The following is a 27,318-nucleotide window of genomic DNA, read 5'->3' on the forward strand; positions in this document are numbered from 1 at the left end:
CACCAACCCCCTCGTCACCATGACCCGTTAACCTCCTCTCTCCCCCGTCTTCGGACGTCAGTGGTTTTTCAAACCCCTCAGGACCTCGCCTTCCAGTATGGAATCCCCTCGCAGCTTCCTCCCCCTCCCATTGCAAGCACAAGTACAACAAATACGCATTCTCGACCCACGCGCCCTCTCCCGCAGCGCAGCAACCTATCTAACAAGTTCACCAATTTCGCAACTCTGAGCGCAAGTTATTTAAATATGCTAGCTCAAGACCCCGATAATACGAACACCATGGCAAAGGCCGGTGTGACCACTGTACCCATAAAACCGGTCGACACCGTTATCCAGACGGGTGTCGACCCTGTCGTTCCTTCGATGGACGGATACGATCCCTTGCAAGGTACGCTTCTTTCCTTCTTCGGGTACTGGGCTGGTCTAACTCTGTTTTAGCAGATCTCGGACAACTTCTCTCCATGGGGGATGGTTGGGCTGAGCAGTATCTCACCGCCTCGCCGACGTCGATGACGGGCTCTCCGGACGACACGCCGCTGAACGAGTTCCTCAGCACGCCGCTCTTCGATGACATCCACGACCCCGTCATCGGCGGGATCGACGCCAATATGCCTCTCTTCGGCGGCAGCGAAGTGTACACCGGCGATGTCGTCGTGCCCTCGGACGACAAGATGGACGCGTTCCCGATGGGTGGGCTCTACACCCTGTCGCCCTCAGCGTCCCCCGTCGACACCATCGACCCTTTCGCGACGGACTTTGGGGCCAACGATGCGGCCACGCCTGCGCCGGAGACGCCCGCGAGCAACAGCGGACGTCGCTCCTCTGGCCGCCCGTCGAAGTCCGGCGGTCGTCGCGCTCAGGCGACCGGGACGCGGCGGAACATCTCCGTGAACCAGCTCGTGCCCCTCGACGCGCCGACGCAGACGCGCAACTATCTGACGGATTCAGCGACCTCGCGCAAGGAGGTGCCGGCCGTCTTCGCGAAGAAGAAGCGCGCACGGTCGCAGGCGTTCCCGGAGGAGGAGGAAGGCGCGATCGATCTCTCGCTCTCCATGACGGAGCGTGAGCAGATTGAGGCCAAGCGCCGTCAAAACACGCTGGCTGCTCGCAAGAGCCGCAAGCGGAAGCTCGAGCACACGCAGCAGCTCGAGGCTAGCGTGCAGTTCCTTACGGAACAGCTCGAGCTCTGGAAGGGGCGAGCGACGATGTTGCAGGGGGTGTGCAGGGACCACGGCCTGCCGTGCCCTACGTTCGAGGACCAGTAGGCGCCGTGGCTTCCCATCACCGTATGCACTCCCCTCTTCGTCTATGCTTCTCGCTGTCGTCTCTGTCTTCCTCGTCGTCTATGCCCTTATTTCCCTTCGATCTTCGGCTGCCCATACAGGCGTGCACATACTGATACTGCTCTCCCCTCTATGTTTCAACGGACGTATCCTTCCTTCGATGCCCGTGTATTTCTAGCCCACCACCTTCCCCCCATCCACTTGCTAGGTGCATCGTCGTACCCCCTTCCCTGGCGCTCAACGCTGCCTCCAAAACGCTACGTCGGTCGCTTTGTTTGGACCGATGGTTTACATATCTTCGTCGTCGCTTACCCTGTTCTGTGTCTTATTTTTCACGTATCTCTTGCCTCTGATGTTCGATCTTCTACGCTGCCTGCGATGTTAAAGTAGTACGGCGCTCGTATCTCGTTGAATGCATATTTCTGTGTCTTGTTCGAACATCGAGTGAGCCTGAACTTGAGGGAAGACGGAAGAAAAGACCAAATGTCATGTCGTCACTGATCTCGACGGCGCGGACTAATCAATCTCCTGCTGGTACCAAATACGCTCATCACCGTCGACAACGAGCAAGCTAGGTTGTGCAGCCCTTGGTCTTCCACCGTCACGATGGCCGCGAAGACGGTGAAGCTCGTTACGACGTTCCACGCACCGTCGAGCGTTATCTCCTCCGTAAAATGCAAGCTCGTACCCGGCGATGTCGAGCATCTCGTGGTGGCGAAGATGTCGCGGCTCGAGGTCTTCTCCCTCCAACCCTCCGGCTTGCGCTTTGAGAGCTCTTTGGAAATATGGGGCAGTCTATGCAGCGTGAAGGCAGTGAGGAGGAAGGTGCGTCGTCGCATACGGCGTAGGAGTTCCCCCTGCTGACGAAGCCGTACCTCACCCTGCCAATAGCCCGATGTGAAGGACTGTGACCGCTTGGTGGTCATGCTGGACCATCCCCAGCCGGAGCTGCTGTTCTTGGATTTCGATGGGAGCGAGCTGAAGCTGGCGCACGCGCTCGATCTGTCGACTGCGAATGCGCTGCAGCGCGCAGCCGAGTTCTGCATGGATTTCTTCGTGAATGAGGAGGGGTCACGGCTCGTAGTGAGCGCATACGCGGGGAAGCTGAAGGTGGTGTGCTTGGAGGACGGGCTGCCGACGGATACGGTCTACGATGCATCGTGCGTGCCTTTACTGGCTTTGGCTTCCCGCTGGACGTATGCTAATCCCGGATATGCAGCGCGTACGAGAACAACATCCTATCCATATGCTTTGTCCCCGGGACGACAGACTCCATCGCGATCCTGCACATCGACGCCGCCCAGCGCGTGCGGCTCATTGTGCGCGATCTGGACACCAGTGAATACGAGATCGCGTCGAGGCCATCGTTGGAGTTGCCCTCCATCGCGCTCAATAGCAGCTTCTTTCGATATCCTGACGAAGACCGGACCTTCCTGCTTTCCGTCGGAGAATGGAAGCGGCAGTGGCGGGAGGATTTCCGGGGAGGTATATTGATTGTCGGGGGAAGGAGGCTGATGTTGTACGAGCGCGCGGACGAAGACACGAAGAAGAGACACGGCAAGAAACTTGATGCGTTCGAGGCGAGCTCAAAGGGCGATGCGAAGAAGCAGAAGGAGGCGAGGGACAAACAGAACCAGCGCGATCTGAGGAAACGCAAGCCGGCGGCATCTGTCGACTGGCCGTGGTCCCGCGTTGTCGCATGCGAGGCCGTTGACGACATTCGTTTCCTGATTGGAGATGAATATGGGCGACTTGGACTAGTGCAAGTCGACTTCCGGAACGTCCAGACCTGCCTTGTGCTGATTCCTCTTGGCTCGGTATGTGGTTCTCATAGGGTGGTCTCCTCATCCGTCGCTAATTTTTAACCTCAAGATAAGCCCACCCACGACTATCACCCACCTCAACGGCTCCAAGGTCTTCATTGGCTCGCATTGCGGGGACTCACAGGTCATTGACATCGGTACCGTCATAATACCAGAGTCCAAACCCCTACCTATACCACCGGGTTGGCCGACCGTCAAGCCAGAGGAGCTCGAGGATGGGCCGGCTTCTACCATGGACGCGACGCAGGAGTCGCCAAAGCCTGCCAAGGGCAAGATCGTGCAGATGCGCGGCTCGGTGCTGTCGGTGACGGAGTCCTTCACGAATATTGCACCAATTGTGGACGCGGCGCTTGTGGATGTGGATGACAGTGGGCAGGTACGCCGAGCCATGCCTTCAAGTTCGCTTTTCACAATGCTGATGAGCATGTAGCCCCAAATCGTGACTTGCTCGGGCGACCAAGGTGCGGGTCGATTACATGTCATCCGTAGTGGCGCAGACTTCAAAGTCATTGCGAACGCGGACGATTCCAGCGCAGCTCACGTCTCCGGCATTTGGCCCCTGCGGAACATGTACGACGATGCCGAACACAGTCGTATCTTGCTTGACACGCCCGAAGGCACGCAGCTCTTCCGCATCGAAGCCGTTGACTCTCAGCAATCCTTCGTCTATGAGCCGCTAGAGACCACCGGCTTCTTGTCAGCACGAACACTTGCTGCGGGCAATGTTCGTGTGGGACCTACATATGGCGACTCCCCCATCGCCGTGCAGGTGACGACCGAGGGCTTGCGCGTGTGCGAGTACGCGATGGGGATCGCGGGGTATACGCCAATAGGGGGAGCAGGCGTGCAGAGGGGATGGGGCAAGCCAACTGCCGCCTGCGTGTCGGAGAGCCAGATATTCGTCGCGTATCCTGGGGGCACACTAGCTTATTTCTGCGTAGAGCTGCAGAACGGCGATTATAGGTTGAAGCCCGTAGGGTGCGTCTGTCCTTATCCTCTGCGAGAGGCTGATACTGACTCGTCGGCAGGACTCTGAGGCTTCGCGGTGAACCGGAAATCGCCTCAATATGCGTCCTGCCCCCTGAGCCAAAAGATGGCAAGGTCCCGAAGCAGTCGAAGTACATCGCGGTCGCGTACTGGGATAGATCCAGCATCGACATCTTCAAGCTCAAGAAGAAGGCAGTTGGGAGGGCCGACGATGGTGTCGTCGAAGAACTCACGCACACGACGGACGCCTTGCCAGCACTCGTTCGTGGCCTCACTGTGCAGCACTTCGGTGGCAAGGACGAAGGGCGGTATACGTATTTAATTGCTGGCCTAGCAAATGGCTCGGTGGTCACGTACGCCCTGCGCGATGGTGTCACCCACGACCGGAAGGTCACCTCGTTAGGGAGTGCTCCGGTCTCGCTGGCGGTCTACTCAAAAGACGGCGAGCCAGCAGTCTTTGCTGCAGGCCAGCACGCAGCCCTCTGGTCTTGGGAGAAGAAGCGATTACATCACGCTGCTGTTATGGTGCGAGACGTTGCGGCCATTGCACCACTGGAGTTGCCCGACCACAAGGATGCGCTGTTGCTGGCAAGCCCCACCGGGCTTACGGTTGGTTCTGTCCAGGCGGTCGACAAGATGCACATTCGAACGGTTTGTCCACCATGCTGAATACCTCTGATCTGGTTTCTCACTCGGTGCATCGGCACAGATACCGCTCGGAGGGTACACACCTACGGGTATAGTGCACGATGCGACAAATAAGGTCTTCGGGGTGATCGCGTCGTATAAGCCTCCAGGGTGCATTGGTATAGATACGGAGCCTGGAACGAAATGCGCGTTCCTCCTATTCGATGATTCGACATACGACGGTAGGTATCCAGTCAACGTTCCCGACCTTATGATGCTGATGAAGCGCAGAGCTGCAGCGGCATAACTTTGCAGACGGGACTGTACCGACGGCAATCACGCTCGTACAGCGTCCCACGGATGAGGGGGCACAGGAGACATTCTTCTGCGTTGCCACATACGACGCTGCTCTCGCTGAAGAAGACGATCCCGAGCCTGGGCTGCTTACCCTCCTGAGCGTTAGAAGGACGGCGAGTGCAGACGGGTCAACGGCGCAAATTGCCCAACGAGCGACGCGACCCATCATCAAGCCCGCAATGCAGATGACCACGGTGAAGGGACTTATCGCCGCCGCTGTCGAGTCTGCGGTAAGCTGAATGTATTGCGGGGTGACCACTGCTGTGACCCTGATGACTTGCTCGCTTCATAGGTCATGTTCTTCCGCCCGGACATAGCGAGCGTCTCGTCTTCGACCTGGACCTTGAACAAGGTCGGCGAATGGAATCACAACTTCGTCATCCGCACTCTTGCCGTACGAGACAACCATGTCGCGATTGGCGACCAGATGCACTCGATCTCGCTCGTCAATGTCGCAGTGCTGGCGAACGACACCGTCCAACTTGATCTGATCTCGAGTGACTACTCACCTTTGTTCCCGGCGAGCCTCGCATTGGGGGAGAAGGACGCAGTCATTGCGGCGAATGTGAGATCGCGCGAATGGTCTTTATCCAGAAGCTGAAGCTGACCAGCCCGACAGATCGACATGAACTTGACCACATTCTCGTCCGCGACAGCCTCAAATGGGCGAGAGGCGTTGGATAGGGATGGCGCGTTTTTCCTTGGTGAAATGGTGAACAAGTTCATACCAGGTAAGTATCCTCCACGGGTGCTTCTCCTATGCAAGCTGACCTTCCCCTAAGGTTCTTTGTCCACTGCGGAGACGACGGACTCCGAGAATGACTTGACGCTGAAGCCCAGCTATCTCTTCTTCACCTCGGTCGGCCGCATAGGCGTGGTCGTCGACTTGGTTGCAGGTGGTTCGCTTTCGCGATTATTCACTGACCTCGAGCGCAACATGTCGTATGTGTTTCGAGGCGTTGGCGTTCCGAAGGGTCCGCACGAGGAGTATGTATGGTTCTCGCTACGTCATTGCTAGAATCCTGACTTTTCCCAGCCATCAGAAGTATCGCGCACCAAAGAACTCGATACGCGGCAGCGACTCCGAATCTGCACGAGGCTTCGTGGACGGCGACTTCCTCGAGCAGTACCTCCAAGTCACCGATGCTACAACGGCGCGCAAGGTCATCGAGGGCAAGACCGTGCACGAGAAAATTCGCACATACAACCGCGAAGAGATACGTCAACAGCTGGAAGCGCTGCAGAGCCTTCACTAATGTCACGTTGCCCCATGCGGGTCTCCTTTGACGCTCGTCATGCGTTGAAAGCCAACTGATATTCGAACCAAATAACAATAATGCTGCCTAACGGGCCCGGAGAGGGCTAGGTAACAACAATCCTGTATGTACCCAACCAAGTTGTACCAGTATTTCATCCGGAATCCTTCACTGTTGTATGAGTATGCAATTTGATGCACAAGTATGCGAAAACGATGCTGCGAGGGGATTTGGGGGGTAGGGGTGGGGGTCGTGACGGGTCATTAGAGGTCGTAAGCGAATGAAAGGTTTGGCACAAGTATGGACAGAGAACACCACAGGGGTATAAAGATACTAAAAGCGTCCGGATGTGGGTCACTTGGTTTGCAGAACCGTTGCATATGAGTATGAGAAAGTCCACTCCGCGAGATGCTACGTTTAGAAGAGCGACGATAGGTACCAGCGAGCAGCCTGGAAGATGTTGAGGCTGAATTCCGTCAAGTTGTTCGCGGTGAGACCCGGCCCCGGGTTATCCAGTTCCTCGTCGTCCTTGTTCTGCGGTGCATAGTAGAAGGCGGAGACAAGGACGAGGTAGCTGTGTGTCCGCATTAGCCAACCGACATGTGCGCAGTAGACTACAGCCATACCTGAGAACGAGAATGCTGCCACGATGGTAGTTGCTGCGCGCCTCGATGTAGGTGTAGGTCATCAAGAACATCGACAGGACGAGCGCAATGACATCCCAGCGAGGGAAGATGAGACTGCAGATGGCTTAGTATTTCACGGCAAATATTGTAAAATGGACACTCACGTGAAGGTATGTGCTACTTCACCCATCTTGTCCGGAGCGTACCACGCCGAGAACGCGACCATGGCCGGAATCTGCAACAAGCAGACTTGCAGTGCATACGCGGAGCCGATTTCCATGCTGCGCGACAGCGTCAATACACCTTCGTGGGCATGAAGCAAGCCACGTACCTCAGCGCAATGTTGCCGTTGAGCGCGAACGACATTGCGTTCATGAACTCCGTCGTGTTGGGCACGAGCGCGAAGAGCGTAACACCGAGGAACTTCTCGTCGATGCCGGAGCCTTCGAGGATGACATCGACGACGTCAACGAGGATTTCTATATGGTCGTCAGCTCCGTACACTTGCTGTAGTACCTTGCACAAACGTACCAGCAATGATCGCATACAAGAACGTGCACGACAGCAGCACACTTGCGCTGACCTTACGACTCCAAGACGGGGCGTCGTGTCCGCCATGACCTCCGCCCTCTGCCTCAGCCGGCACCGCGCCCGACGTGCGGACCCGTCCAGGGCTATGCGCCGTCTGGTGACGAAGCGCACTAACCGTTGCAACGGCCACCGCACGCGTGAAGTCCTCCGCCGTAAGCACATTAGGCGGCTGCCCCTCAGGCAGCGCCGCCTTTACCGCATGGTCCACGCTATCCAAGACACCGGGGTACGCGCTCGATGCGCCCTGGTACGAGCCTCCTTGATACCCGTGCGGGAAAGACCCCTGGTACGACTGACCCGGTTGCGTGCCCGTCGCGTACGACACCCGTCGCGCGAGCGTCGGCGACGGCGGAGCCTTCAGGCTGTCCGCCTGATCCATCGTGCTGGGTTTGCGGCGCAGCGTCTGGCGGCTCTGCTGGCGCGGCAGGCTCTGGGAGCGCTCGCCCGAGCCGGCGAGGCGGTGGTAGATGGACATGCGGTTCGGGTTGTGGAGGGGGAGCTCCATGCCGGGGTGCATAACCTGTTGCGGGTTCTGCCAGATCTGCGAGGCGTGCGTGTGGAGAGAGAACCAGAGACCAATGAGGTAGGACTGGGGAGGCACTGAGCAACAAAACAGAGATGATGGAGGGTAGACTTACGAAGACCAGAATAGCGGCACAGAAGTACATAAGCGACTTGACCGTGCTTTGGTAGAAGGGGTCGGAGACGGGATCTGGGTGCTTGTAGTAGCATCGCTCGCAGATCCAGGGTGCATCGCTGCCAGGACGAGGCGTCGATGGGCAACCGCTGCAGATGAGTTGGAACTAGGCGAACATGAGCCCGCATATATGCACTGGACAGAATGCTTCACTCACATTCCCATACGTCTGGTAGAAAAGCGTCGGTGCTAGTGTCCCAACGATGGCCATGATCAACATCATGCTCGTCACGCCCGCGCTCTTTGCGTTGAACCGCTGCTCCTTGCGCCTGACCGCACTGCTGCACATACTCATGCCAGGCATGAGGAGGACGCCTGCGAGAAGGGATCCGACGATGGAACCCTCGACGAGGTGGCCTTTGCCCTGCGTGAGCGCAATACAGTAGAGGATGATCTCGATGATAGAGCCGAAGGTTGCGTTGATGACCGCGCCCATGCCAATACTGGACTGTGCGGAGATACTGGCGACCGCCATGCCGATGAAGTAAGAGAGCGGAATGACACTAGCGAGCGACATGATGAAGATGAGCGCCTGCGACGCGACGATGCGCAGGAAGGGCGAGACCGGGAGGCCTTTCTCGTCCCTGTGGCGTACGAGCTCGAGCAGGTAGATGCCGTCGAAGATGACGAGGAAGACGACGGGCATGAGGTTGACGAAGATGATGTTCACACCACCGACGGTGTACTTGAAGTACTGCAGGCCTGCCGCTTTGTACGTGCAGAGCAGGATGGTTGACCCGCTGGAGGGCGCGGCCTGGCCCTGCGAGAGACGCGGATGCTTGACCGAGATTGAAGACTGCGATGTAATGGGCTCGCTTTCCTGCGTTTCCGTCCCGTCGTGTTCCTCCTGATTTCCATCCTCATCCTGGACGATGACCACCGGGGAGGGTGCAGAGCAGAAGCGGATGCTCAGCGGCTGCTGGAAGAGGTGCTTGATGAGCGCCCAGTTCAGCTTGGCCATAGGGATGAAGACGATGAGTCCCCAGCAGCAGAGGCTCACGAAGAGCATCAGCGGGGCGATGACGCAAACGAACGCAATCCAGAAACAGATCTTGCCCATAGTGTCACTGGAGATGCTCTCCGCCTTGGCTGCGCCAATGGATGAGGCAGAGGACGAGGGGGTGAGCGTCGCGCCGTACGACTTCTTAGGCGGGGGAACGGGGAAGCCCGACTGGGTGCGATGAAGGAGGGAGGTGTTTTCGCTGGCATGAGAGTTCCATGAAGCCGCCTGAGTATGAGCGTGGGCTTCGCGGATGGTGTCCCTATCGTGAGGGGAGACACCGCGGACGGTGGACGAGTCGGACGTCTGACGTTCATGTGGTGCATGGCTCGGAGAACCCGACTCTTCATCTTCGGTGACTTCCAACCGCTCTGGGCCCTCGCCTTCCACGTATTTGCCGAATGGCCAAGCAATATACCACCCTAGCCCAAAGATGAGCGTCGAGAAGCGGCAGCCTCCTTGTGGGATGAAGTAAAGCAGCCCAGACAGGACGAAGCACACGAGCGCGAGCCACCAGCCGAAGAGCGCTGTCCATAGCACATTTCCCGGTAGAAGATGGCGCTCGGCCTGGGCTGAGGGAATGGAGTGTAGGGCCTCATCCGCATTCCGTGTGACGGTGCGCGACTTCTTGTAGAGCGCGGGCTTCCAGATGGGCAACCCGAAAGGGTGCTCGACGTTGATCAGGGACTGGCGTTCTTTGAGTGTTATCGGGTCCAAGTCTGCGTCATCGTCCTCGTCCTCAGCGTCGCCTTCGGCTTGAGGAGCCTCGCGTCCCTTGCCGCGACGCGCGCGCAGGCTCTCCACGATGCTGACATCGTCTTCATCCTCGTCCTCATCTTCGTCATCCTCGCTCAACATATCCCGCGCGCTGTTCGCCACACTGGTGCTCCGCGCGCCGCGGCGCGTCGTGCTTGCCGCCGACGCGCTTCGGTTGTACATGTGCGGCCTCCTAGGACCGCCCGGGGACGAGGGGGTCTGGGAGAAGTAGGAAGTGCCCTGATGGTGGTGCTGAGGCGTCCCCGCAGTGGAGAACGAGCCGCTGCCGCTCAATGAACGGTGAAGTTGGCCATGCGGCGTCGGTGTGCCAGAGACAGAGGGGCTCTCCGCGCCGTCGCCCGGTGTTGAAGGGTAGTTCGACATCGCCGTCGTTGTCGTCGCCGGCGTCGACAGTGGGATCGGTGAAGCCGGCAACAGACGCGAACTGACCAAACGTAGATCACCGGCACTTGCCGACCCTTTCGTACATATGCGCCCACACGAGTTCAACTATTCCGGCATTCCACAAACATAAATGTGCCCTGCAGATGCATGCAATCATTCCCTTTGGCAAAGTTCAGCAACAGATAGTCTCTGGATTTCGTGAGGCAGAAAGAAATCCTGGCAGGAATCGGGTGCTTTCCCAGCTTGATTCCTTTGCTTACTTCTTGTCCCGAACCCCCATCATCACTCCGGATAGTATGCCCTATTGTTCCCACTGAAGGCTGACACTGCTCTCCTTCTCTTTTCATTCTTTTTTTTGCTCCATATCTTGCGGAGGGTGCCATCGTCTTCGGTGCAAATGTCTCCGTCCGGTCTCCACAGCAGCGAAAGGTCACTTCCCATGAGTCTCAATCCTCCCGCCTCGTACTCCTCTCCCCCTTGGCTTCTCCCGTTCGTCTGCTTCCCCTCTTGATGCGTCCATGATCCCCCACGACGCGGTCGCCGAGGGAACAGCAGGCGATGGTAGGCGCCAGTCGTTGCGGCGCGCGTCATAACGGCCGGCCCTCCTCCCGCGTTGACTGATAGCCAATGTCGGTACACTGTTAGAAGAAGGTCATGGACAGCTCTTGTTTGGCCTTCTTCAGTCTACGACCGTATTTGATTTATGCTTGGGTATCGAAGTGATTATGTCCGGCCTCTGCCCGTCAATCAGTTCAAAGTTTTCGGCAGGTACTCATCTTTCCGTCAGGATGTCAGCGCTACACACTGACCCATCTTCTTGTCCTTCAGACGCTGGCGAAGGAAGATGTGATGCGATGCTGCCTCAAGGAAGTGGGCAGCTTTGAGTGCACCCCGTCTGATAGAACCAATGCCATGACCGTACGTCTCCCGCTCATCCGACTAAGCCCCGTATGTGCTCAATAAAGCTGCCCTTGGCCAATGCTAGTCTTCAGATTCCTGCTTAACTATACCCACCATGGCAGACAATACGACGCCGTGCATTCCTATCAACGAGCCGCCTATGATGATGGATCGAACATTGCTCATGGGGGTAACCCTTGCTGGCGGGGCATGGGGTGAGTTGCTCACCGCTACTTACAATCCGTGTATGACGACCTTGGATACTGCACAGGCGTTCTGCTGGCAGTGTCTTTTCGGACGGTCCAGGCCCTTTTTGTCTGCATCTCGTCGAGACCGCAAACTAGCCGCGCTTACGCTGTGTCCCTACTGGCGTTTGTTCTGCTTGTATTCGCCTGCGGAACCCTCAACTATGGTGTGTAACATACGATATCCCAGTCCGGATCGCTCGCTAACATGCACCTTCAGCAGCGAACACGGAACTGGGTCTACGCGTGTATGTTGATAACCGCATGTATCCTGGAGGGCCGTCTGCATTCCTTCTTGCACATTATGCCGATCCCTGCTTCATAATGGGGAATGCCAGCTACGTTGTGGCCAGCGCCCTAGCCGATGCACTCCTGGTGAGCAGAATCATCTGCACTGTCGACGACGTGAGCTTAGGCGTCACATAGCTCTATCGCTGTTACATTGTTTGGGCAGAGCAATGGCGCGTCGTCATCTTCCCGGTTTGCATATACCTCGCATCGATAAGTCAGGCCTGTCGACCACCGGTATCTGGTCCATGTCATTGACGGGTTATCAGGCATGTCAGTCTTTCTCATGTACCAAGTGAGCCAACCGGCCACGAGTCTATGGCACCACATCAACTTTGGTCTTGCGTACTTCTCTCTTTCACTCGCGGGTGCGCTGTTCTGCGGCTATGCTTGTACAAGGTTTCTGACCTGCCTTTCTTCAGTCAACGTCATATTGACATTCCTCATCGCTAGCCGGCTATTAGCGTTCAGCAAACGAATGAAGGCAACACTCGGCGCTCAGCACGCCCATACGTACACCAGCGTTGCCGCACTGGTCGTAGAGAGCGCCGCGCCGTACGCCTTGACCAACCTCGTGTTCATCGTCACGTACGGCATAGGAAGCCCCCTCTCGTACGCGCTTCTGCCCATTCTCTCCCAGGTGATGTGCACGAGTGCGGTGCTCATCATCCTCCGCGTCGCCAGCGGTCGTGCGTGGAGCGCGCAGACGACGGAGAGAGCATTCAACGAGCGCGGCAATGTGACGAGCAATATGTCGGGCAAGGGTAAATCGCGCGCGATGGCCCTCTCCAGCATTCATTTCAAGGGCTTTGAGTCAGGCGGAGGTAGAGGCTCTAGCTTGGAAAGCCAGCTTGCTGAGGCTTAGACCGATGCTGCTCGCCATGCCGCATGGGCCTTCGAAAATTGCGATTGTGTGCTTCATTTCCGTGATGTATTGTTTTGTATTGGATCGTGACGTCGTTAATTATATATGTAGGATAAAAGACCGTACTGTATTTGCACGGATATATATCGACGCATCTTTCATGCAGATCCCATTGTTCTCTATGGGCAGTCGGTACAGAATTTGCCAATATATCCTGGTGCAAATACGGTCTAAAGTTATCGTATTCGTTTCGCCAGAGTCTCGCAATTTTCCCTGATATGAAGCGACAAGGCCTTCTCTAGTATGATCTCACCAGGGTCGCGGGCTGGGCCGAGCGGGTACGCATAAGGCAGGAAGATTGCTGAGAAGTCAACTGAGGTCAGACTGTACATAACAGAGAAGACCCTTATACACACACCGTTCTCACAGCGACGGGACGACGGGAGAAGACTTGATGAAAGAGTGGACGTGGGCGCGCTTTGTTGGCGCTTTCCACCGACAAGGCGCCGTGGACGGCTGAAGATCCGACTGAACTGAAGCGTAGGTTGATGATGGTACGAACTGAAACTGGGGTCGAGCCGAAGGCGTACTCGAGCAGCTGACCACCATTTATCTATCCGTTTTCGATGCGAAAGGACCTGAAGGTTGGCGTAACGGCAATTGCCGGGGGTGTGTCGGCCATTGCCGCATGGGTTCATCTGTGACACTGGTACGCCCAGCTTCGTCCTCCCTTGTCACCCGCAACCATCAGCGAGAGGCCACGGCCATTTATGATGGAAGCCTTGCTTTGCGGTCCACTCGAACGTGAAGCCGAGCGCCTGCATCCCAATAGCTTCTCTGCCCTTGGGCAGCTTCGTTCGATACAGCGCACTGGCATGATGGCGAGTGAGAATGGAGCGGGAGAAGAACTGCTTTGAACAGTCCATCGAGACATCGAAGTCACCCTCATGATGTATCAACGCCGCTCTATCTGCAAAGCGGAAAAGTCTTTCGTACAAATGGAAACTGCCAGCGTCAACATCGTCTCCATTTCCCGCCACATCCAAGTACAAGAGCCTGAACACGGTAAGCACTGTTGTTGCTGAAGAGGAGCCAAGGCCGCTCACCTACAGTCAGGATCACTATGACCGCCTTTCCTGACTTCAGCGATGGCAGGATCCCCTACATCGTTGGCGACAGTACCTATGAGACGTACTATAAGATCTTCGGCGACCTCTCCTCCGGCAAGCGTCCGCTCGTCGTCGTCCACGGCGGACCTTCATTCTCGCACGACTACCTGCTGCCCATCAGCGACATCGCGAGCATCCATGGCTATCCTGTCGTCTTCTACGATCAGGTCGGCGCTGGCTTGAGCACGCATGTCCGCGAGAGGAAGGGCGACACCGCATTCTGGACCTTCGACTTCTTCATCGACGAGTTCTTCAACCTCCTCGCTCACCTGAAGATCGGGGAGTACGATTACCTCGGGCACTCGTGGGGCGGCATCCTCGGGCAGGAGATCGTGCTGCGGCGGCACCCAAAAGGGATGAAGAACTTCATCCTGGCGAACAGCCTTCCCAAGAAGGAGTGGTGGGACATGTCGTTCATGCAGCTACTGGAGAAGGCAGATATTCCAGAGCAGGCGAAGCAGACGATCGTCGGCCAGGACGCGACTCCGGAGGAGCGATGGGAGGCGGTCCAGCTGTTCTACGCTCAGTATGGCTGCATGGTGCAACCGTTTCCGGAGGATTTCCTGCGTGGCATGGCAGGCAACTTTGGCGAGGACGCAGACACGACGGCTAACGACGCTATGTGAGCTTTCCAACCCCCATCTTATGGGTGGATCACTCATACTTTTGGCAGGAACGCTCAGGGCGGCGAGCTGAACGGATGGGACGTGCGTGACAAGCTAGGAGAAATCGACGTCCCGACACTCGTCATCAACGGAGCCAGGGACTTCGCACAGGACTGGGTTGTCGCACCCTTCGTAGAGAAGATATCCGGCGCAAAATGGGTGAAATTCGAGTACTCGAGCCATACGCCTTTCTGGGAAGAGCGGGACAAGTTCATGCAGGTTGTTGCAAAGTATCTTGGCAACCATTGAGGGTAGAGGACGCGGGGGAAACGGGACAAGGCAACCTGCGGAAGGAATAATCAATCGCGTGTATATCCCGGTGTTTTGAATATATCTTATTAGGCCATATCAGTTTCGATGAATATCAGAGAGTTCACTAATGAGAAGGTCGGTGAAAGTCAAGTAAAATCGTTGATCAAATGAAGAAGCAGAGCGATGAAGTGCAGGAAGGACTCACACAACCGGCAACATTGGAGGGGTTTTGACCCAGAACGCCTCCAAAGGGTTGCTGTGGGAGTCGTCGTGGTTGACGCATGTCGTGCCGAAAACCGGCAAGGGGCTTATCAACTCGATGTGAGGTGGCAATCCTCGTGATGAAAGCAAGACGACATGCGACCGACAACTTGAGGCGTGGGGGTACCCGCACCATATATCGTGTTCAGCCCGCCGCCGCGCAGGGGAATATATGCTGACAAACCTAACTGTCTGCTTCTGCGGCTGTTGATGCAGGCAGTGTGTCTTGAGAGCACCTTATGTTTCTATGTACAGTACTTCAAGCCTTAGATCAGACTTATAGAGGATATACAGCAGAGTCGATGCGGGAATCAGGGGGCCCCGCACGCGAACGATTTCATTCCCAGTTCCCATTGTCACCTGCTTCTCACACCATGATGTTACACTTGGTATAGGCCACCTTGCTCTTCTTGGTGGTGAGTTTGTACTATTCGGGTGTGTAGAGATAAACCTCGAGTATATTGAGATACATGGAAAGTTATGTCTTCAACATAATGTCTGCTGGTCCACGGACTGAGCGTTGGTGCGAACTGTGACCTTTTGTGACCCGATCGAGCGGCACTTGCCGTGACGCTGCGCGAGGCAGTCATGTCGGCTAGATTAACTCACTCTCGGCAATTGGTTGGTCAACGCAAACTCATGGCTCCCTGCCGTTCAAACCCTTTGGAAGGGTTTTGGGTCAAAACGCCTCCAACGTTGCCGGTTGTGTCAGTCCTTCGTCAACCAATCGGCAACTCCCGACGACGCCACATGCGGCACGTGATACGACCAAACAACGCCCACGAACCAAACAGTAATGTAACACAGCCACACATGCTGTAGATCCACGGCGGTATATAAGCAGCCTGTCCTCTCCCTCTCAACTCGTGGACGTCGACTGAGATCCCCGACCAGTATACGAAGGTCGTGGTCGGATACGCCCTGGACAGCCTGGAGGTTGGGAGCAATCCCACGCCAGGTGGACATCCTCCAAGCGACCGATGCGCGCTGGCCCGCAAGTCATGGCCGGAGCGTGGAAAGCGATGCGGCGACTGGACTCGAGCCAGGCGTGCGTTGACCGTCGGCTAGTACGACGTCCTGAACCCCCTCCCCCTCATGGACACTCCCTGAGCATGACTTCGCTCGGGAGTTCTGGATCTGGCTATCGACAGGCTCGCATTTGCTTGTATCGCATTGTATCGCCCTGTATATTCTGGACCGCATATTATGTGTCCCAATAGAGCTCTGCTCTGTATGTCGCCCGTAGCGCTCATGATGAGATATCTATAGCAACGAAGTGCACACCTAGAACTACACATACTATGTGCCCCTCCCTCATGTCTTCCGCCGCTTGCCGCCCCGCCCGCCCTCTATGTCTGCCTCCCGCTTGCTCTTCTGCCCCGCAATGCGCATGTACTCCTTCCGCTTCTCTTTCTCCTTCTCGCCCTTCTTCGCCTCCTCCTTCGCCAGCGCCTTCTCCCTCTCCTCCCTCTTCTCTGCCTTCTTCTCTCGCCGGCGCTTCACCTGGTCCCCGCGGAGTGCGCGCATCTGCTGCAGCAGCGCGATCGCCCGCTTCTCCTCGGGCTCCATCACGACCGCGCGTTTCTGCAGGTAGGTCTGCCGCTTTTGCGGCGCGGTGAGTTTGGGCTTGGACGCGTAGGGTAGCTCGGCCTGGAGCTTTTGTGGGACACGGAGGGGGTTGAAGCGACGTGGAGCGCGCTCGATCTTCTTGTAGGTCGAGTTGACGTTCAAGGGCGTCTTGAGACCCTCCTCGCGACGGACTTGGCCGGTGAGGCGCATGCCCTGCCAGTGAGCCTTGTCCTCGAGAAGCAAGGAGGTGACGGGCGTGTAGAATCTCCGGGGCTGGATCGTGTACCATGCGCGCAAGAAGATAAGGTCTGTTGATGTGCTCAGTACAGGGAAGGAAAGACAGATGGGCAAGACTTACCGCTTTTCAGCACCTTATCCTCGAAGGTCGCACGGAACGCGCCATCCGGCTTCGACAATGCCTTCTTGATCTGACCTCGGATCCCACTGACTGTCCGCACGTTCGCACCCTCAAACTTCGCCACCTCGAGTGCGCTGCTGAACATGTCCTTCACAAACGCCGTGTTCTTGTAGATCTTGTACGGCACGCCCGTCAGCTTCAGTTTCTTCACGATCTTCACGCTGCGGTCGATGTCGAGCACGACGCCCGTCGCCGCGACGCGGAAGCCCGCGCGCCCATCAGACTCGACCGAGTTGAACGCGCAGAACCCCGTGTTGGGCACGGCCGCGGGCGCGTAGAACGTCGCGTAGCAGTGCATGTGCTCGGGCGTGTACTTGAGCATACGCATCCGGATCGAGTGGTCGTCGAGGGAGTAGATGGGAATGGACTGGAACCGCCGCCAGCCAAGGGAGAAGATGAGCGGGTCGTTCGTCTTGAGCGTCTTGGTGAACCAGCGGTGGCGCTTGATCCGGACCTGCACGAAACCCATCTGCGTCTCCGCGGTGACGAGGCCGCCCGCGATGAGCGGGTACGCGGGGTCGAAGTGCTCGACGAACTCGGCGGGGACGCCGCGGAGCAGGATACGCACGTACGCGCCGGGGAGGAAGCCCTCGATGAGCGCGCGCGACTCGGCGTCGACGCCGGCGAACTCGGCGCGGTTGAGCGCGAGCTGCTGCGCCATCTCCTCCTTCTTCTCGTCGTAGAAGTCGAGCTTGGAGGCGGAGGGGTCGTCGTACTGCTCGTCGAACTTGCGCTTGAGGAGCTCCTTCTTGGCGGCGAGGGCGGAGGCGGATTTGCTCTCGGCTGACGGGGCAATGTCACCCTCAGCGTCCGAGCCGTCGCCGGCCTCGAGATCCTCGAAGGGGGCGCCCTCTTCGCCCTCCTCGCCTGCCTCGCCGCCGGTGATGAAGAGGTGCCGTAGGGACTCGAGCATCTCCTCGTCTTCCCATTTGCTGAGGTCGTCGTGAATGGCACCCTCCACCTCGTCCTCCGTCTCCTGCGTAGCCTTCTTCTTTACCTCGAAGAAGTCGTCGTCCTCTCCCTCCTTCTCCTCTTTGTCAGCATCATCCTCGTCACTCTCGCCATGCACCTGCCGCAAGACTGCTTCTGGTTCGAGATCCGTGCGATAGATGAGCTTCGTCCAGTCCCGCTTTTTCCGCCGTAATGACGCGAGATTGTCGCCCATGTTCCGCTTCCACCTGGCGCCAGCGTCATCGTCCTCATCGACGTCCATGCCGTCCTCATCCTCCTCGTCGCTGGGGATGTCGACATCGTCCTCGAACCGCACGCGACCACCGAAATCATCCTCCTCTTCCTCGTCGCCCAGCTCGGAGTCGCTGTCTGCGAAGGCAACATCGGTCTTCTGCTTTTGTGATGACGAAGCGAGGCCACGGGCAGGATTTCGTCTTGATGTTCGACCTGTATTCGGGCCTTGATGACGATCGGCGCCAGGCAAGACGTTGTCCTCGTCAGGATCCCCGTCCTCGTCTTCATCTTCTGAGAACTCCTCATCCTCCTCATCTGCAGACTCGTCACCGAAGTCATCCTCGCCCATTTCGCCCCTCTCCTGCACCTCCAACCCCTTCGACGACGACCCGAAGAGTCGTATCTGACTCCGAGTGACAGCGTCCTCGAGTGTCGAGTTGACGTCCTGCAGGTCCATCACCATCTGCTCGCCCTCTCCCTTCGGCATCTCATCGTTTCCTCGCGTGAAGCTTCCCGGGACGTTGATATACACTGCGTCCTTGTCGTAGGATACGCCGCCGACATCGCTCATCGGTGCGTGGATGATCAGCCGCTTCTTCTCGCTCAGTTTCCTCCTCTTCTCCGAGTCCGCGTCCGGCATGGGGCATGGATCCCCCAGCTTCTCCACCGAATCGACATCGAAGTCGCCAACACCAGGTACGTGCACGCGCGTGTGATGGCGCAAATTCGTCCCGCGCACATAGCCGTACAGCGTCACCGTGCGGTCGCACTTCCCCTTGCTCTGGCGCACCTCCTCGCGCGGGGTCATGTCCTCGAGGCGGTCGACGAGAACGTAGGGGTGCGTGTTGCGAAAGACGAGTGGCCGGAACTTCATCACGCCAATGAAGCGCGAGAGGTTCATGATCTCGGAGTCGGGGTAGCGCCCGTTGAGCACGCCGGAGAGGTAGAAGAGCTTCGCGCCCTGGTAGATCTCCGTCCAGAAGCGCTTCTTGAGCATCTTCTTGGTGGCGCGCAAGGTCGCGGCTTTCTTGATGAGGTCGAGGTGGGTAAGGATGCCGATGACCTTGGGGAAGCCATGGGACTGGAGGATGTTGAGGAATTCGAAGGTTTCCTGTCATATGTGTTGGTACATAGTGATCGAGGACGAGGGAAGTAGCGCGCACCATCTCGAACCCGAAGGACCCGTCGATCATTAGCAAGACGAGGTCAGCGACCTTGCCGATGTCAATCATGCTGTTCAGGTCATTGTTGCACTCGACGAAGGTAAGGCGCTTCTTCTTGCCGCTGACCACAGTGATCGGGCCCTTGGGATCGCTGAGCGTCTGCTTCGTGTAGCGTCGAACGAGGGACTTGAGTAGTGTCGTCTTGCCCACGCCAGGGGGGCCGACGATAGCGACTACGACAGGGGGTGGCTCATCGTCTGGTGTGCGGTTGACGAGGGGGACATGGAGGCGCGTCTGATCGCGCTCGACATTTCGGCGTCCCTGGCGCTCCGCTCGACGTCCGGACTTGGGGGCGAAGGCCTGTGGGGGTTCAGTGAGAGTTCAGAAAATGCAGCGCACCACGCACCTTCTCGTTGAAGCCCTTCTGCTTTTCCTTCCCCTTGCCCTTGTCCTTCTTAGATACGCGGTGAGCTTTATGTGACTGTTCCTCCATGGTGGAGGGTAAAATGTGTCCGGCCCGGGGGTGATGAAATCAATGCACGGCGATCGGCATACGCGCGCGTGGTCGAGAACACTCCCACGGTTGAACTTCCTCTACTGGTCACAGTAAGATAGCAATCACATCGGTATATAGATATGTAAATAGCCTGGAAGAGAGATGAGAGAGATCCACTCTCAAGAGAGGAGATAATTGACCCACAAAAACAGATGGCAATAGGGGCGTGTCACGTTGTGCTCTTCAGGCGATAGAACGTCGCCAGCTCCTTGATCACCATGCCGTACGTGTCTGCGACAGTAAGCCCGCTTCCAATCCACTTCGGCAGCTTGTTCCGTATCGCAACATTGGCATACCGTCGATCCAGAAGCACAAGAGCAGCCCAGTCCCCTTGGTGGCGGATTGCACGACCTTGTCACGATTTTGTTAGCACCCGCTGAACCTCAAGCCGACATCTCAGTGCGAATCGACCTACTCACCGATCGACTGGTTTACCGCGTTCATGCACATGTTCTCATACAGCTCCGCCGCCGCATCCTTCGCACCCTTCTCTCTCACTTGCTTTCCCTCCCTAATCCTCCTTTCCTCCAACCGCTTGACGTACGCCATCCTCTCCTTTAGCTCCGCGCTTCCCAAGTTCGCGTACGGCATGCCGACGATCACGACTGAGCGCGCAAGGTCGTCGGCGAAATTGAGACCCTCAGACAGCTTGGCCCCGATGACGGCGAAGAGCAGGGCACCAGGTTTGGGTCGGGAGGGGTCCTGAGGACGAATGTATAAGCCGAAGGTAGTTAGGGTATAGATGGGAGCAAGAGGGATGAAATGAATACGCACCACTTCGTGTACAGCGGTAGCATAGCTCTGCAGGACCTTGTCGACGTCGGTGGTCTCTTCGGGCTCGAAGAATATCTTCTTCCTCCCTTCCAACCTACCCAGCGCCCCGGACTGCCCCCACGCCGCCTTCGCCGCATTGAGAAAGCTGTACGACGGGAAGAACACGACCATGCCCTTCGGCGTGACGCAAACGAGGTTGAACAGGATCTGGCCGAGCTCTTCGATCTGCATAGGGCGTCAGTATGAACAGTGTTCATAAACGCAGACGAACGAATGAGTTGAGCAGACGAGACGGCGTGCACAGGTACTCACCGCCACAGGATCCTTCTGCCTCTCTGCCTTGAATTCCAGCGGCCCGCCCTTCGGTCCCTTCGTGACGACGAGCGTTTGCAAGTTGGACGAGGGGATGATATGCCCGCAGGAGAAGCTGGTAAGCCTTTCGGCGGCGACGTGGGAGAACAGTTGGTTGAAGACGTCGGACATCTGGGATGGATGTCAGCGACGTCCTGAGCGGATACTTATTGGGTGCACTTACTGGCGACATTGTCCCTCCCGCGAGGACTACGGCCCTCGCCTCGTCCACAACCTCGGCGAAGTTGGGCTCCGGGTTGAGCAACTGGTAGCGAACTTCGAGCGAGCCGTTGGCGTTGCGAATGAAGGAGATGCGGCCATCTGAGGGGTAGCATGGAGGTCAGGATGACTTCTCGAGTGCGGAAACACCGCCGCCACATAAACAATCTCGCGCACCATCATTCATCCCACTCAAACTGACCATAAAGTCCTCCACCGCATGCAACGGCGGGACCATGCCCTTCCTCTTGCTCGCTGTCACTCATCATTAGCCACCCCCAATCCCATTCGCCCGTCATCACAGACTCACCCAACTCCCTCCTCCTCTCCTTATCCATCTTCCCACTTCCAGGCCCTCCACCCGGCCCTTCCTCCCCCTTAGCAGCCTCCTCCAATTCCAGACAATACCCGCTGATCTTCCTCGCGATGCGACTGGCCTTCAGGTACCGCTCAACCTCGAGAAGATTGATGCCCTCGACTTTTTTCCCGAGGCGGGAGACGAAGTCGTTGGGGGTCATGATCTCGGTCTTTGGGGATGTGGCGGGATGCGTGGGCTTCGCGAAAGATTGACCAGGTCTCGCTACAGGCTGAGTGGCGGTGGGCTTCGTGCCCCTTTGCACCTGACTAGCCGTTCGCTGCCCGCTCTCCTTCGCCTTTACCCCGTCCATTCCGCCAGCTGCGTCCTTCGCACCGATACCACTCACAGCACGATCTACTCCACCCCATCCCTCCACACACGCCACCAGACTCTCCAAGAACACCGTCAAGCGCCGCAGGCTCAGCACATGCACGTGCTTCAGCCGCGTCTTGAACTTGGCCAGGTAGGTCGTGACTTGCGCGAGGGAGAGGCGGATCTGGGACAGCGGGAGGGAGGTGGTGGAGAGGGAGAGGAGGGTGGGGATGACATCTGGTAGTCGATCAAGGAGTGGATTGAAGATGAGGAAAAGGTGGTCGTAAGGTGGAAGAGATGATTGGAATGGGGAAGGGATAGTTGTGAGCGAGGAAAGGACGAGTGAATGAGTATGAGAGTCCGATGATGAAGGAGGCATACGCACTATGCGCCTCGTCAATGACCACAATCTGGTCCTTGAGGTCAATCCCGAGCGCTTCGCGCGCGCTTCTCTGGAAGAGGAGGTTGTAAGGGAGGGTCACGAGCTGCGGTGCACATTCGTCAGTGAAATTTGGGTTCGAAAAAATACTTTCGTCGCACCTCCGCTTGATCGATAGCTTTGCGCGACCCAAAGTACGGGCAGATACCAGAGGCGCGACCGGTCGCAGCGAGTTCTTCGATGTCTTTCGGGGTGGCCTGATGGAACTTGAATTTGGAAGCGAGCATATACGATGGAATAACGCACCAGTATTTGGTCTCGCAGGTCTAGCATCGCTGCTTCCTCTTCTTGCGACGGAAGGTGAGGGCAGCGCTTCTCTTTCTTCTCTGGCAGCGACGTCAGATATCTGTGAGACGCATTGCACTAGAAGTCAATGACTTACCTGCCAACATCGCTCGACATGCCTCGTCCAAGTCAACGCGCTTGCCCTTGAGCAGCGTATCGTTGATGCAAAGCTGCTTCCTCGAACCCAGCGCCACGGCACGTGTAGTAGTGTAGTAGCGGACCTCGTCGTCCTCTTCGCGAGCTCGTTTGCCGCCTTCGCGTGCAGGCTTACCGTTCGTGTTCTCTGGCCGAGAGTCGTCCGAGGCAGATGAACTACAAGACGCCCGCCGCTCGTCCACCCGTCGCAGCTCCGGCAGAACTTGCGACAGTTGACTATGCGTACGCGACGCGTAGTAGATCTTGGTGCACTTCAGGGCTTCCTCGTCTTCCTCCGTTATACGGGAGGTGTTCCGGCTGGCTTCGATCCTGGGCGTAACATGCTCAGTTGCGCCTGCAAAGGATAGTGCTGGCACATACTTCGCGAACAGCGCCCGAACCTCTTTCGACATTCCATCCTCATCCTCCGCATCCTCATCATCCGAAGGCAGATATCGCGCCTCGTTGATCGACGACTTGGTCTTGTTACCCTCCGCTCCTTCCACTCTCTGGCACGATCGTCATGAGCAACGAGCTCACGCACTCCCTTTGACTTACTCACCTGCTTCTTCTTCATATGCACCACCTTCGCCCTCAGCTTCGCCTCTTTTGCGCGCGCCTTCTTCATCCGCTCCTCCCTCTCCTCCTCCCTTGCCTCCAGCTCTCGTTTCTTGCGCGCCACCGCCTGGTCGATCGCCCACTGCGGCGTGCTCTTCTTCGCGTTACCGGCCACCTCCAGCGCGTGCGCCTTCCGCGCGCGATCTTGGTGGTCACGCAGCCAGGTGAGGCTAGCGGTGAGAAGGGAGAGGGTTTTGCCCTGGTCAGGGAAGGCCGATCGGTAAGTGAATGCGGGTATGGGATTGGATGAGGGCGCACCGTGCCTGTGGGACTCTCTACTATACTGATTTTCTTGCTTTCGAGGACTTCGTAGAGGTGACGCATGAGGTCGAGCTGGATCTGGTACGGCTGGGGGTAGGGGAAGGAGGGAAACTCGGAGGGGGTGGGGAGGACGAGGGACGCATCACTGTCGCTCGACATGCTGAGTAGAATTTCCGGTAAAATTCACTGCATATATGCACTAGAAATTGCCGCCGCCAACAAGGAGACGCGCTCGACCTCGCACGCGTCGAGGTCGAAGCCAAGACGCGTTCGCTGCAAATGACGCACGTGATGCGCGTCTGCCGGCCAGAATGCCGGTCGCGTGGCTAATTACCACTCTCCCTCACCCCACACGGTCCGAATTCGCGAGAGGCGCCATGTACGCGCAGGCGACCAGAAGCAGTTCTCGATGCCTCCTCTCGTCAACCAGGTGTCTCAATAGCGCTTCAAGATCACTGCACTCAACCCCCGCGGCGAGCTCTTCCCATTTGTCAACCCATCGCACACTCGCTAGCGATGCGTACACCAAGTCGACGGACCCCGATGCTCCTTCAGTGTCCACCACCCCGGACATTACACCTGAACAGCGTTCTGCTTTAGATGCTGCCCTGCGAGTCGACCAGGCCGGAGAGATAGCCGCGAACTGGATATACATGGGTCAATACGCGGTGTTCAGCCGAGACAAGAATATCCGGGAGCTCATCAAGGTGTGTTGCCCTTGCCATGCGCATGCATCCCCCTTATACACCCTGCAAGCCCACCCGTTCCTTCCATGCATACCCCTAGCTCCATGCGCATCCCCTACTTCTCTCCCATACCCCTCCCTTCCTTCCATCTTTCCATGCCTATCCTTCACCCCTTCCCGCGAACCGCAGTTACCCTCGTTGATTGCCTAGAACTTTTTCTAATCGCGGCCACACAAAGGAAATGTGGGAGCAAGAGAAGAAGCACATCAACGTCATGGACAAGCTGCAGGTGCAGCATCGCGTCCGGCCAACTATCCTCGCCGACGCCGCACGCGCAGGGGGCTTCTTGCTGGGCGCAGGGACCGCGCTCATGAGCCGCGAGGCAGCGATGGCGTGCACGGAAGCCGTGGAGACAGTCATCGGGGAGCATTATGATGAGTGAGTCCTCCGGCTTGCTGCGTGGAGCGTGGATTCGGCTACAACCGCAATGCTCTATCCCCCGAAGGTAAATTTTGCTCACGCTGCGCCAGCCAATTGAAGGAGATTGAAGACCTGCCGAACGACCACCCGAGCGTGCCTTTACTCCGCAAGGTCATCGAGGAGTTTCGAGACGATGAACTGGAGCACCTGGACATTGCCGTGGAAAATTACGCACAGAGGGCGCCAGCTCACGCTTTGTTGAGCACCATCGTAGGCGCGGGGTGCAAGGTTGCTATTGAGCTTTGCAAGCGTGTCTGACTTGTGTAGGTCGACGTCATTGCAAAGACTCTTCCACATCTCTCTCGTGTCCGTTTCGGCTTCCATCTTCGCACACAAACATAAGCACCGCGAGTTGTGTGCGTTGACAACGGTGTTGGAGCTATCTTTGCATGTTCAACCTCGAGGGGGCCTATCTGTTGATAGCAGCGGTCGGTACGTCAGTCAAGTTCACTGCTCCCTTATATCCGTGCTCCCCGCTTTGCAGAGGACCCTGCCGTTGTCTACGACAGCAAGTCAACCCATGCGTAGCAACTCCGCGTCGGGGCGATGCAGGTCCCTCTGGTTGACGTTGAGAACTGCGGCGCAATCCTCACCTGTGCTTGGGCCGCGGGTGGCTGTCAACTCTACATGCGCATCGCGGTGCCTTCCGAGTATCACGGGAAACGAAAATACCTGACTTCGAGTAGCGCATCGACCCTCTAGACCTCGCGACTGGCGTCGCATGCGCAAACAAGGTCGACCGTCGACGTCAATGCCGGGCGCGCCGGGACTTCTGAATCCTCCGCTTTATGTACTGGCGTCCTGGCTGCGGGCTGCGTGCACGACGAATTGGATCCTCCGAACAATGCAGCGTCCACGGAAGAGGGTCAACCCTCTACTTCGCTCGCGTCTCAAGACACACGCGTAGGTCGTGCCGCCTTGGGCCGACGGTGGAGTCGGATGAGAGATCGAGAGCGGGCCGACGGCGCATTCGTCGTGTCGGTAAGCTAGAGGTCTCTTTGCTGGGCCTGAGGTCCTCCAAGGGCAGCTCAGGGCGCGCTCTTTTGGGGCACAAGGCCGGGCAGTCGAACCACAATAGGCCTTCTGAACGTGAGAAGGGCGCGACGCTTAAGCGCGCGGTGACGTAAGGAGATAATGTGATCAGAACACGCGCGTCGGCGGCTCGGACCGGACATCGACCATGCACTTGCTCGTTTGCCGAGTTGATAATCAGCGTTGCTTTCTTGCTCCCACCCAGCACGGATCTTCCTCATCGCACACGACAGCGAGCACATCATGGCAGCCGCCGTAGCGACGACGACCATCCTATCCAAGCCAGACACGACACACAAGAGGCCCGAGCCGCCGCGCGACCACAAAGATGCGCTTAGGACGCCGACGCGGTCGCCCGTGGCGGACACGAAGCCAGAGGCGCCAGTGGCGAAGCCAGAGACGAAGCCGGAGCCCGCCACCAAGCAAGCAGAGACACCCGAGCCAGAGTCCCCCGAGGTGCGTCGCCGCCAGCAATGACCCTTCCCACACATCCTGACGTCGTGCGTAGTCCATGATCAACATGGACACGTTCCAGCAGCTGCTTGATCTCGACGAGGACGAGACACATGACTTCAGCCGTGGTATGGTCGACGAGTACTTTTCGCAAGCAGAGACGACGTTCGAGGACATGGACAAGGCCCTGTGAGCCGGCATCACCTCTTCCCGCGACGGCCAGCGCTGACGGACCCACCATCCAGCAAGTCGTCCGACCTCCCCAAGCTATCTTCCCTCGGTCACTTCCTCAAGGGCTCATCCGCGACGCTCGGCGTCTCCCGCGTGCAGCTCTCCTGTCAGAAGATACAGCATTACGGGGAGAAGAAGAACGAGGGCAAGGATCTCTCGGACGACGAGGCGCTCTCGCGCATCGGCGAGCTGCTCGGGAAGGTCAAGGTGGACTTCCGCACGGCCGAGGAGTGGCTGCAAGCGTGGTACAGGGAGAACGCCGTCGAAGACTAAGCTGCGCGTCATACCCAGCCGCAGCTGGCACGCCTCTGTCGCGCTGGCCGGCGCCCACGTCACCTACCACTAACGGTACATAGAGGCGTGCGGCTGCCGCGCGCGCGTCTGCCCCGATGGCCCGGGAGGACCAACGACCAACGATGACAGAAGGACATCACCTGTACTGGCATAGGACCAGGTATTTGTATATCCACTGCTCCAGACTGCTTCATCTTCCCTACAATCTCTCCTTCATCTTTCCTCTATCTCTCTTCTCGCCCTACAGTTATGTAACATACTCGCTATCATGCTGTCGTCTCGCAGATTTGTACAAGTCTATCCACTCGATACATCCCTGGCGTCTGCTTTAACCAAGCTCGTCAGTGGCGAGGAGCCATTCTCTTTCGACGACTACGGCATGACATCCTACTTATTCATCGGACCAGCTCTTGCACGAAAGGTTAGTAGATGTCGCCCACTGACCG

At 57.5% G+C, this 27,318-nt stretch overlaps 10 protein-coding genes across 10 annotated transcripts; 6 read left to right on the top strand and 4 right to left on the bottom strand.

The window, feature by feature from the left end:
* Positions 1-246: 246 nt before the first annotated feature.
* On the top strand, positions 247-1,265 carry SCHCODRAFT_02492297 (uncharacterized protein; the record flags this gene model as incomplete). The annotated part of the gene is made up of 2 exons (XM_003033741.2): positions 247-388; positions 439-1,265. The coding sequence occupies 2 exons, from the start codon at positions 247-249 to the stop codon at positions 1,263-1,265; spliced, it is 969 nt and encodes a 322-aa protein (XP_003033787.1).
* A 624-nt stretch (positions 1,266-1,889) lies between these two features.
* On the top strand, positions 1,890-6,333 carry SCHCODRAFT_02492836 (uncharacterized protein; the record flags this gene model as incomplete). The annotated part of the gene is made up of 12 exons (XM_050342972.1): positions 1,890-2,108; positions 2,175-2,443; positions 2,503-3,100; positions 3,156-3,482; positions 3,537-4,084; positions 4,135-4,744; positions 4,803-4,962; positions 5,012-5,307; positions 5,370-5,642; positions 5,697-5,808; positions 5,860-6,064; positions 6,114-6,333. 12 exons carry the CDS (start codon positions 1,890-1,892, stop codon positions 6,331-6,333), a joined length of 3,837 nt encoding a protein of 1,278 aa, XP_050201630.1.
* Positions 6,334-6,750: 417 nt separating this feature from the next.
* SCHCODRAFT_02532321 (uncharacterized protein) lies at positions 6,751-10,436 on the bottom strand (the record flags this gene model as incomplete). The annotated part of the gene is made up of 7 exons (XM_003034320.2): positions 8,405-10,436; positions 8,189-8,353; positions 7,491-8,139; positions 7,291-7,438; positions 7,124-7,240; positions 6,960-7,073; positions 6,751-6,907 (listed from the first exon to the last, which is right to left on the bottom strand). Exons 1-7 carry the CDS (start codon positions 10,385-10,387, stop codon positions 6,751-6,753), a joined length of 3,333 nt encoding a protein of 1,110 aa, XP_003034366.1. The 5' UTR covers positions 10,388-10,436.
* A 987-nt stretch (positions 10,437-11,423) lies between these two features.
* On the top strand, positions 11,424-12,706 carry SCHCODRAFT_02493744 (uncharacterized protein; the record flags this gene model as incomplete). The annotated part of the gene is made up of 6 exons (XM_003033742.2): positions 11,424-11,523; positions 11,580-11,720; positions 11,774-11,928; positions 11,980-12,058; positions 12,111-12,209; positions 12,264-12,706. 6 exons carry the CDS (start codon positions 11,424-11,426, stop codon positions 12,704-12,706), a joined length of 1,017 nt encoding a protein of 338 aa, XP_003033788.1.
* A 734-nt stretch (positions 12,707-13,440) lies between these two features.
* SCHCODRAFT_02568939 (proline-specific peptidase) lies at positions 13,441-14,921 on the top strand. The gene is made up of 3 exons (XM_003033743.2): positions 13,441-13,771; positions 13,823-14,497; positions 14,549-14,921. Exons 2-3 carry the CDS (start codon positions 13,830-13,832, stop codon positions 14,787-14,789), a joined length of 909 nt encoding a protein of 302 aa, XP_003033789.1. The 5' UTR covers positions 13,441-13,771; positions 13,823-13,829; the 3' UTR covers positions 14,790-14,921.
* A 1,267-nt stretch (positions 14,922-16,188) lies between these two features.
* On the bottom strand, positions 16,189-20,359 carry SCHCODRAFT_02676199 (DUF663-domain-containing protein). Its single transcript, XM_003034321.3, has 5 exons — positions 20,089-20,359; positions 19,795-20,035; positions 19,389-19,748; positions 16,981-19,336; positions 16,189-16,930 (listed from the first exon to the last, which is right to left on the bottom strand). Exons 2-5 carry the CDS (start codon positions 19,879-19,881, stop codon positions 16,368-16,370), a joined length of 3,366 nt encoding a protein of 1,121 aa, XP_003034367.1. The 5' UTR covers positions 19,882-20,035; positions 20,089-20,359; the 3' UTR covers positions 16,189-16,367.
* On the bottom strand, positions 19,967-23,940 carry SCHCODRAFT_02614856 (DNA repair helicase). The gene is made up of 15 exons (XM_050344683.1): positions 23,694-23,940; positions 23,380-23,634; positions 23,199-23,326; positions 22,780-23,147; positions 22,644-22,723; positions 22,499-22,594; positions 22,344-22,443; positions 21,599-22,195; positions 21,466-21,543; positions 21,254-21,390; positions 21,031-21,201; positions 20,719-20,943; positions 20,364-20,646; positions 20,089-20,295; positions 19,967-20,035 (listed from the first exon to the last, which is right to left on the bottom strand). Exons 1-14 carry the CDS (start codon positions 23,853-23,855, stop codon positions 20,114-20,116), a joined length of 2,862 nt encoding a protein of 953 aa, XP_050201631.1. The 5' UTR covers positions 23,856-23,940; the 3' UTR covers positions 19,967-20,035; positions 20,089-20,113.
* A 98-nt stretch (positions 23,941-24,038) lies between these two features.
* On the top strand, positions 24,039-25,609 carry SCHCODRAFT_02614858 (COQ7-domain-containing protein). Its single transcript, XM_003033744.3, has 3 exons — positions 24,039-24,403; positions 24,621-24,820; positions 24,913-25,609. The coding sequence occupies exons 1-3, from the start codon at positions 24,350-24,352 to the stop codon at positions 25,118-25,120; spliced, it is 462 nt and encodes a 153-aa protein (XP_003033790.2). The 5' UTR covers positions 24,039-24,349; the 3' UTR covers positions 25,121-25,609.
* Positions 25,610-25,654: 45 nt separating this feature from the next.
* SCHCODRAFT_02614865 (uncharacterized protein) lies at positions 25,655-26,458 on the bottom strand. Its single transcript, XM_050344684.1, has one exon. The coding sequence runs from the start codon at positions 26,383-26,385 to the stop codon at positions 25,891-25,893; it is 495 nt and encodes a 164-aa protein (XP_050201632.1). The 5' UTR covers positions 26,386-26,458; the 3' UTR covers positions 25,655-25,890.
* Positions 26,249-27,232, top strand: SCHCODRAFT_02614868 (histidine-phosphotransfer domain, HPT domain-containing protein). Its single transcript, XM_003033745.2, has 3 exons — positions 26,249-26,350; positions 26,403-26,536; positions 26,593-27,232. Exons 2-3 carry the CDS (start codon positions 26,415-26,417, stop codon positions 26,849-26,851), a joined length of 381 nt encoding a protein of 126 aa, XP_003033791.2. The 5' UTR covers positions 26,249-26,350; positions 26,403-26,414; the 3' UTR covers positions 26,852-27,232.
* The last annotated feature ends 86 nt before the right edge of the window (positions 27,233-27,318 follow it).

Source organism: Schizophyllum commune (assembly GCF_000143185.2).
Source record: "Schizophyllum commune H4-8 unplaced genomic scaffold SCHCOscaffold_3, whole genome shotgun sequence".
Lineage (NCBI taxonomy): Eukaryota > Fungi > Basidiomycota > Agaricomycetes > Agaricales > Schizophyllaceae > Schizophyllum > Schizophyllum commune.

Excerpts from the sequence above, each read along its gene's own strand:
- SCHCODRAFT_02614856 (XM_050344683.1), bottom strand. The coding sequence starts at position 23,855 with ATGTCGAGCGACAGTGATGCGTCCCTCGTCCTCCCCACCCCCTCCGAG. Across the intron at positions 23,148-23,198 it reads GTTCGGGCGCTGTTCGCGAA|GATCGAAGCCAGCCGGAACA; the intron begins GTATGTGCCAGC and ends TGTTACGCCCAG. Across the intron at positions 21,202-21,253 it reads CGGGAGGGACAATGTCGCCA|ATGTCCGACGTCTTCAACCA; the intron begins GTAAGTGCACCC and ends CATCCATCCCAG.
- SCHCODRAFT_02614858 (XM_003033744.3), top strand. The coding sequence starts at position 24,350 with ATGGGTCAATACGCGGTGTTCAGCCGAGACAAGAATATCCGGGAGCTC. Across the intron at positions 24,404-24,620 it reads ATATCCGGGAGCTCATCAAG|GAAATGTGGGAGCAAGAGAA; the intron begins GTGTGTTGCCCT and ends GGCCACACAAAG. Across the intron at positions 24,821-24,912 it reads ATCGGGGAGCATTATGATGA|CCAATTGAAGGAGATTGAAG; the intron begins GTGAGTCCTCCG and ends ACGCTGCGCCAG.
- SCHCODRAFT_02614865 (XM_050344684.1), bottom strand. The coding sequence starts at position 26,385 with ATGTGTGGGAAGGGTCATTGCTGGCGGCGACGCACCTCGGGGGACTCT.
- SCHCODRAFT_02568939 (XM_003033743.2), top strand. The coding sequence starts at position 13,830 with ATGACCGCCTTTCCTGACTTCAGCGATGGCAGGATCCCCTACATCGTT. Across the intron at positions 14,498-14,548 it reads ACGACGGCTAACGACGCTAT|GAACGCTCAGGGCGGCGAGC; the intron begins GTGAGCTTTCCA and ends TACTTTTGGCAG.
- SCHCODRAFT_02676199 (XM_003034321.3), bottom strand. The coding sequence starts at position 19,881 with ATGGAGGAACAGTCACATAAAGCTCACCGCGTATCTAAGAAGGACAAG. Across the intron at positions 19,749-19,794 it reads AGAAGGGCTTCAACGAGAAG|GCCTTCGCCCCCAAGTCCGG; the intron begins GTGCGTGGTGCG and ends GAACCCCCACAG. Across the intron at positions 19,337-19,388 it reads GGTCCTTCGGGTTCGAGATG|GAAACCTTCGAATTCCTCAA; the intron begins GTGCGCGCTACT and ends CACATATGACAG.
- SCHCODRAFT_02614868 (XM_003033745.2), top strand. The coding sequence starts at position 26,415 with ATGGACACGTTCCAGCAGCTGCTTGATCTCGACGAGGACGAGACACAT. Across the intron at positions 26,537-26,592 it reads GAGGACATGGACAAGGCCCT|CAAGTCGTCCGACCTCCCCA; the intron begins GTGAGCCGGCAT and ends CCCACCATCCAG.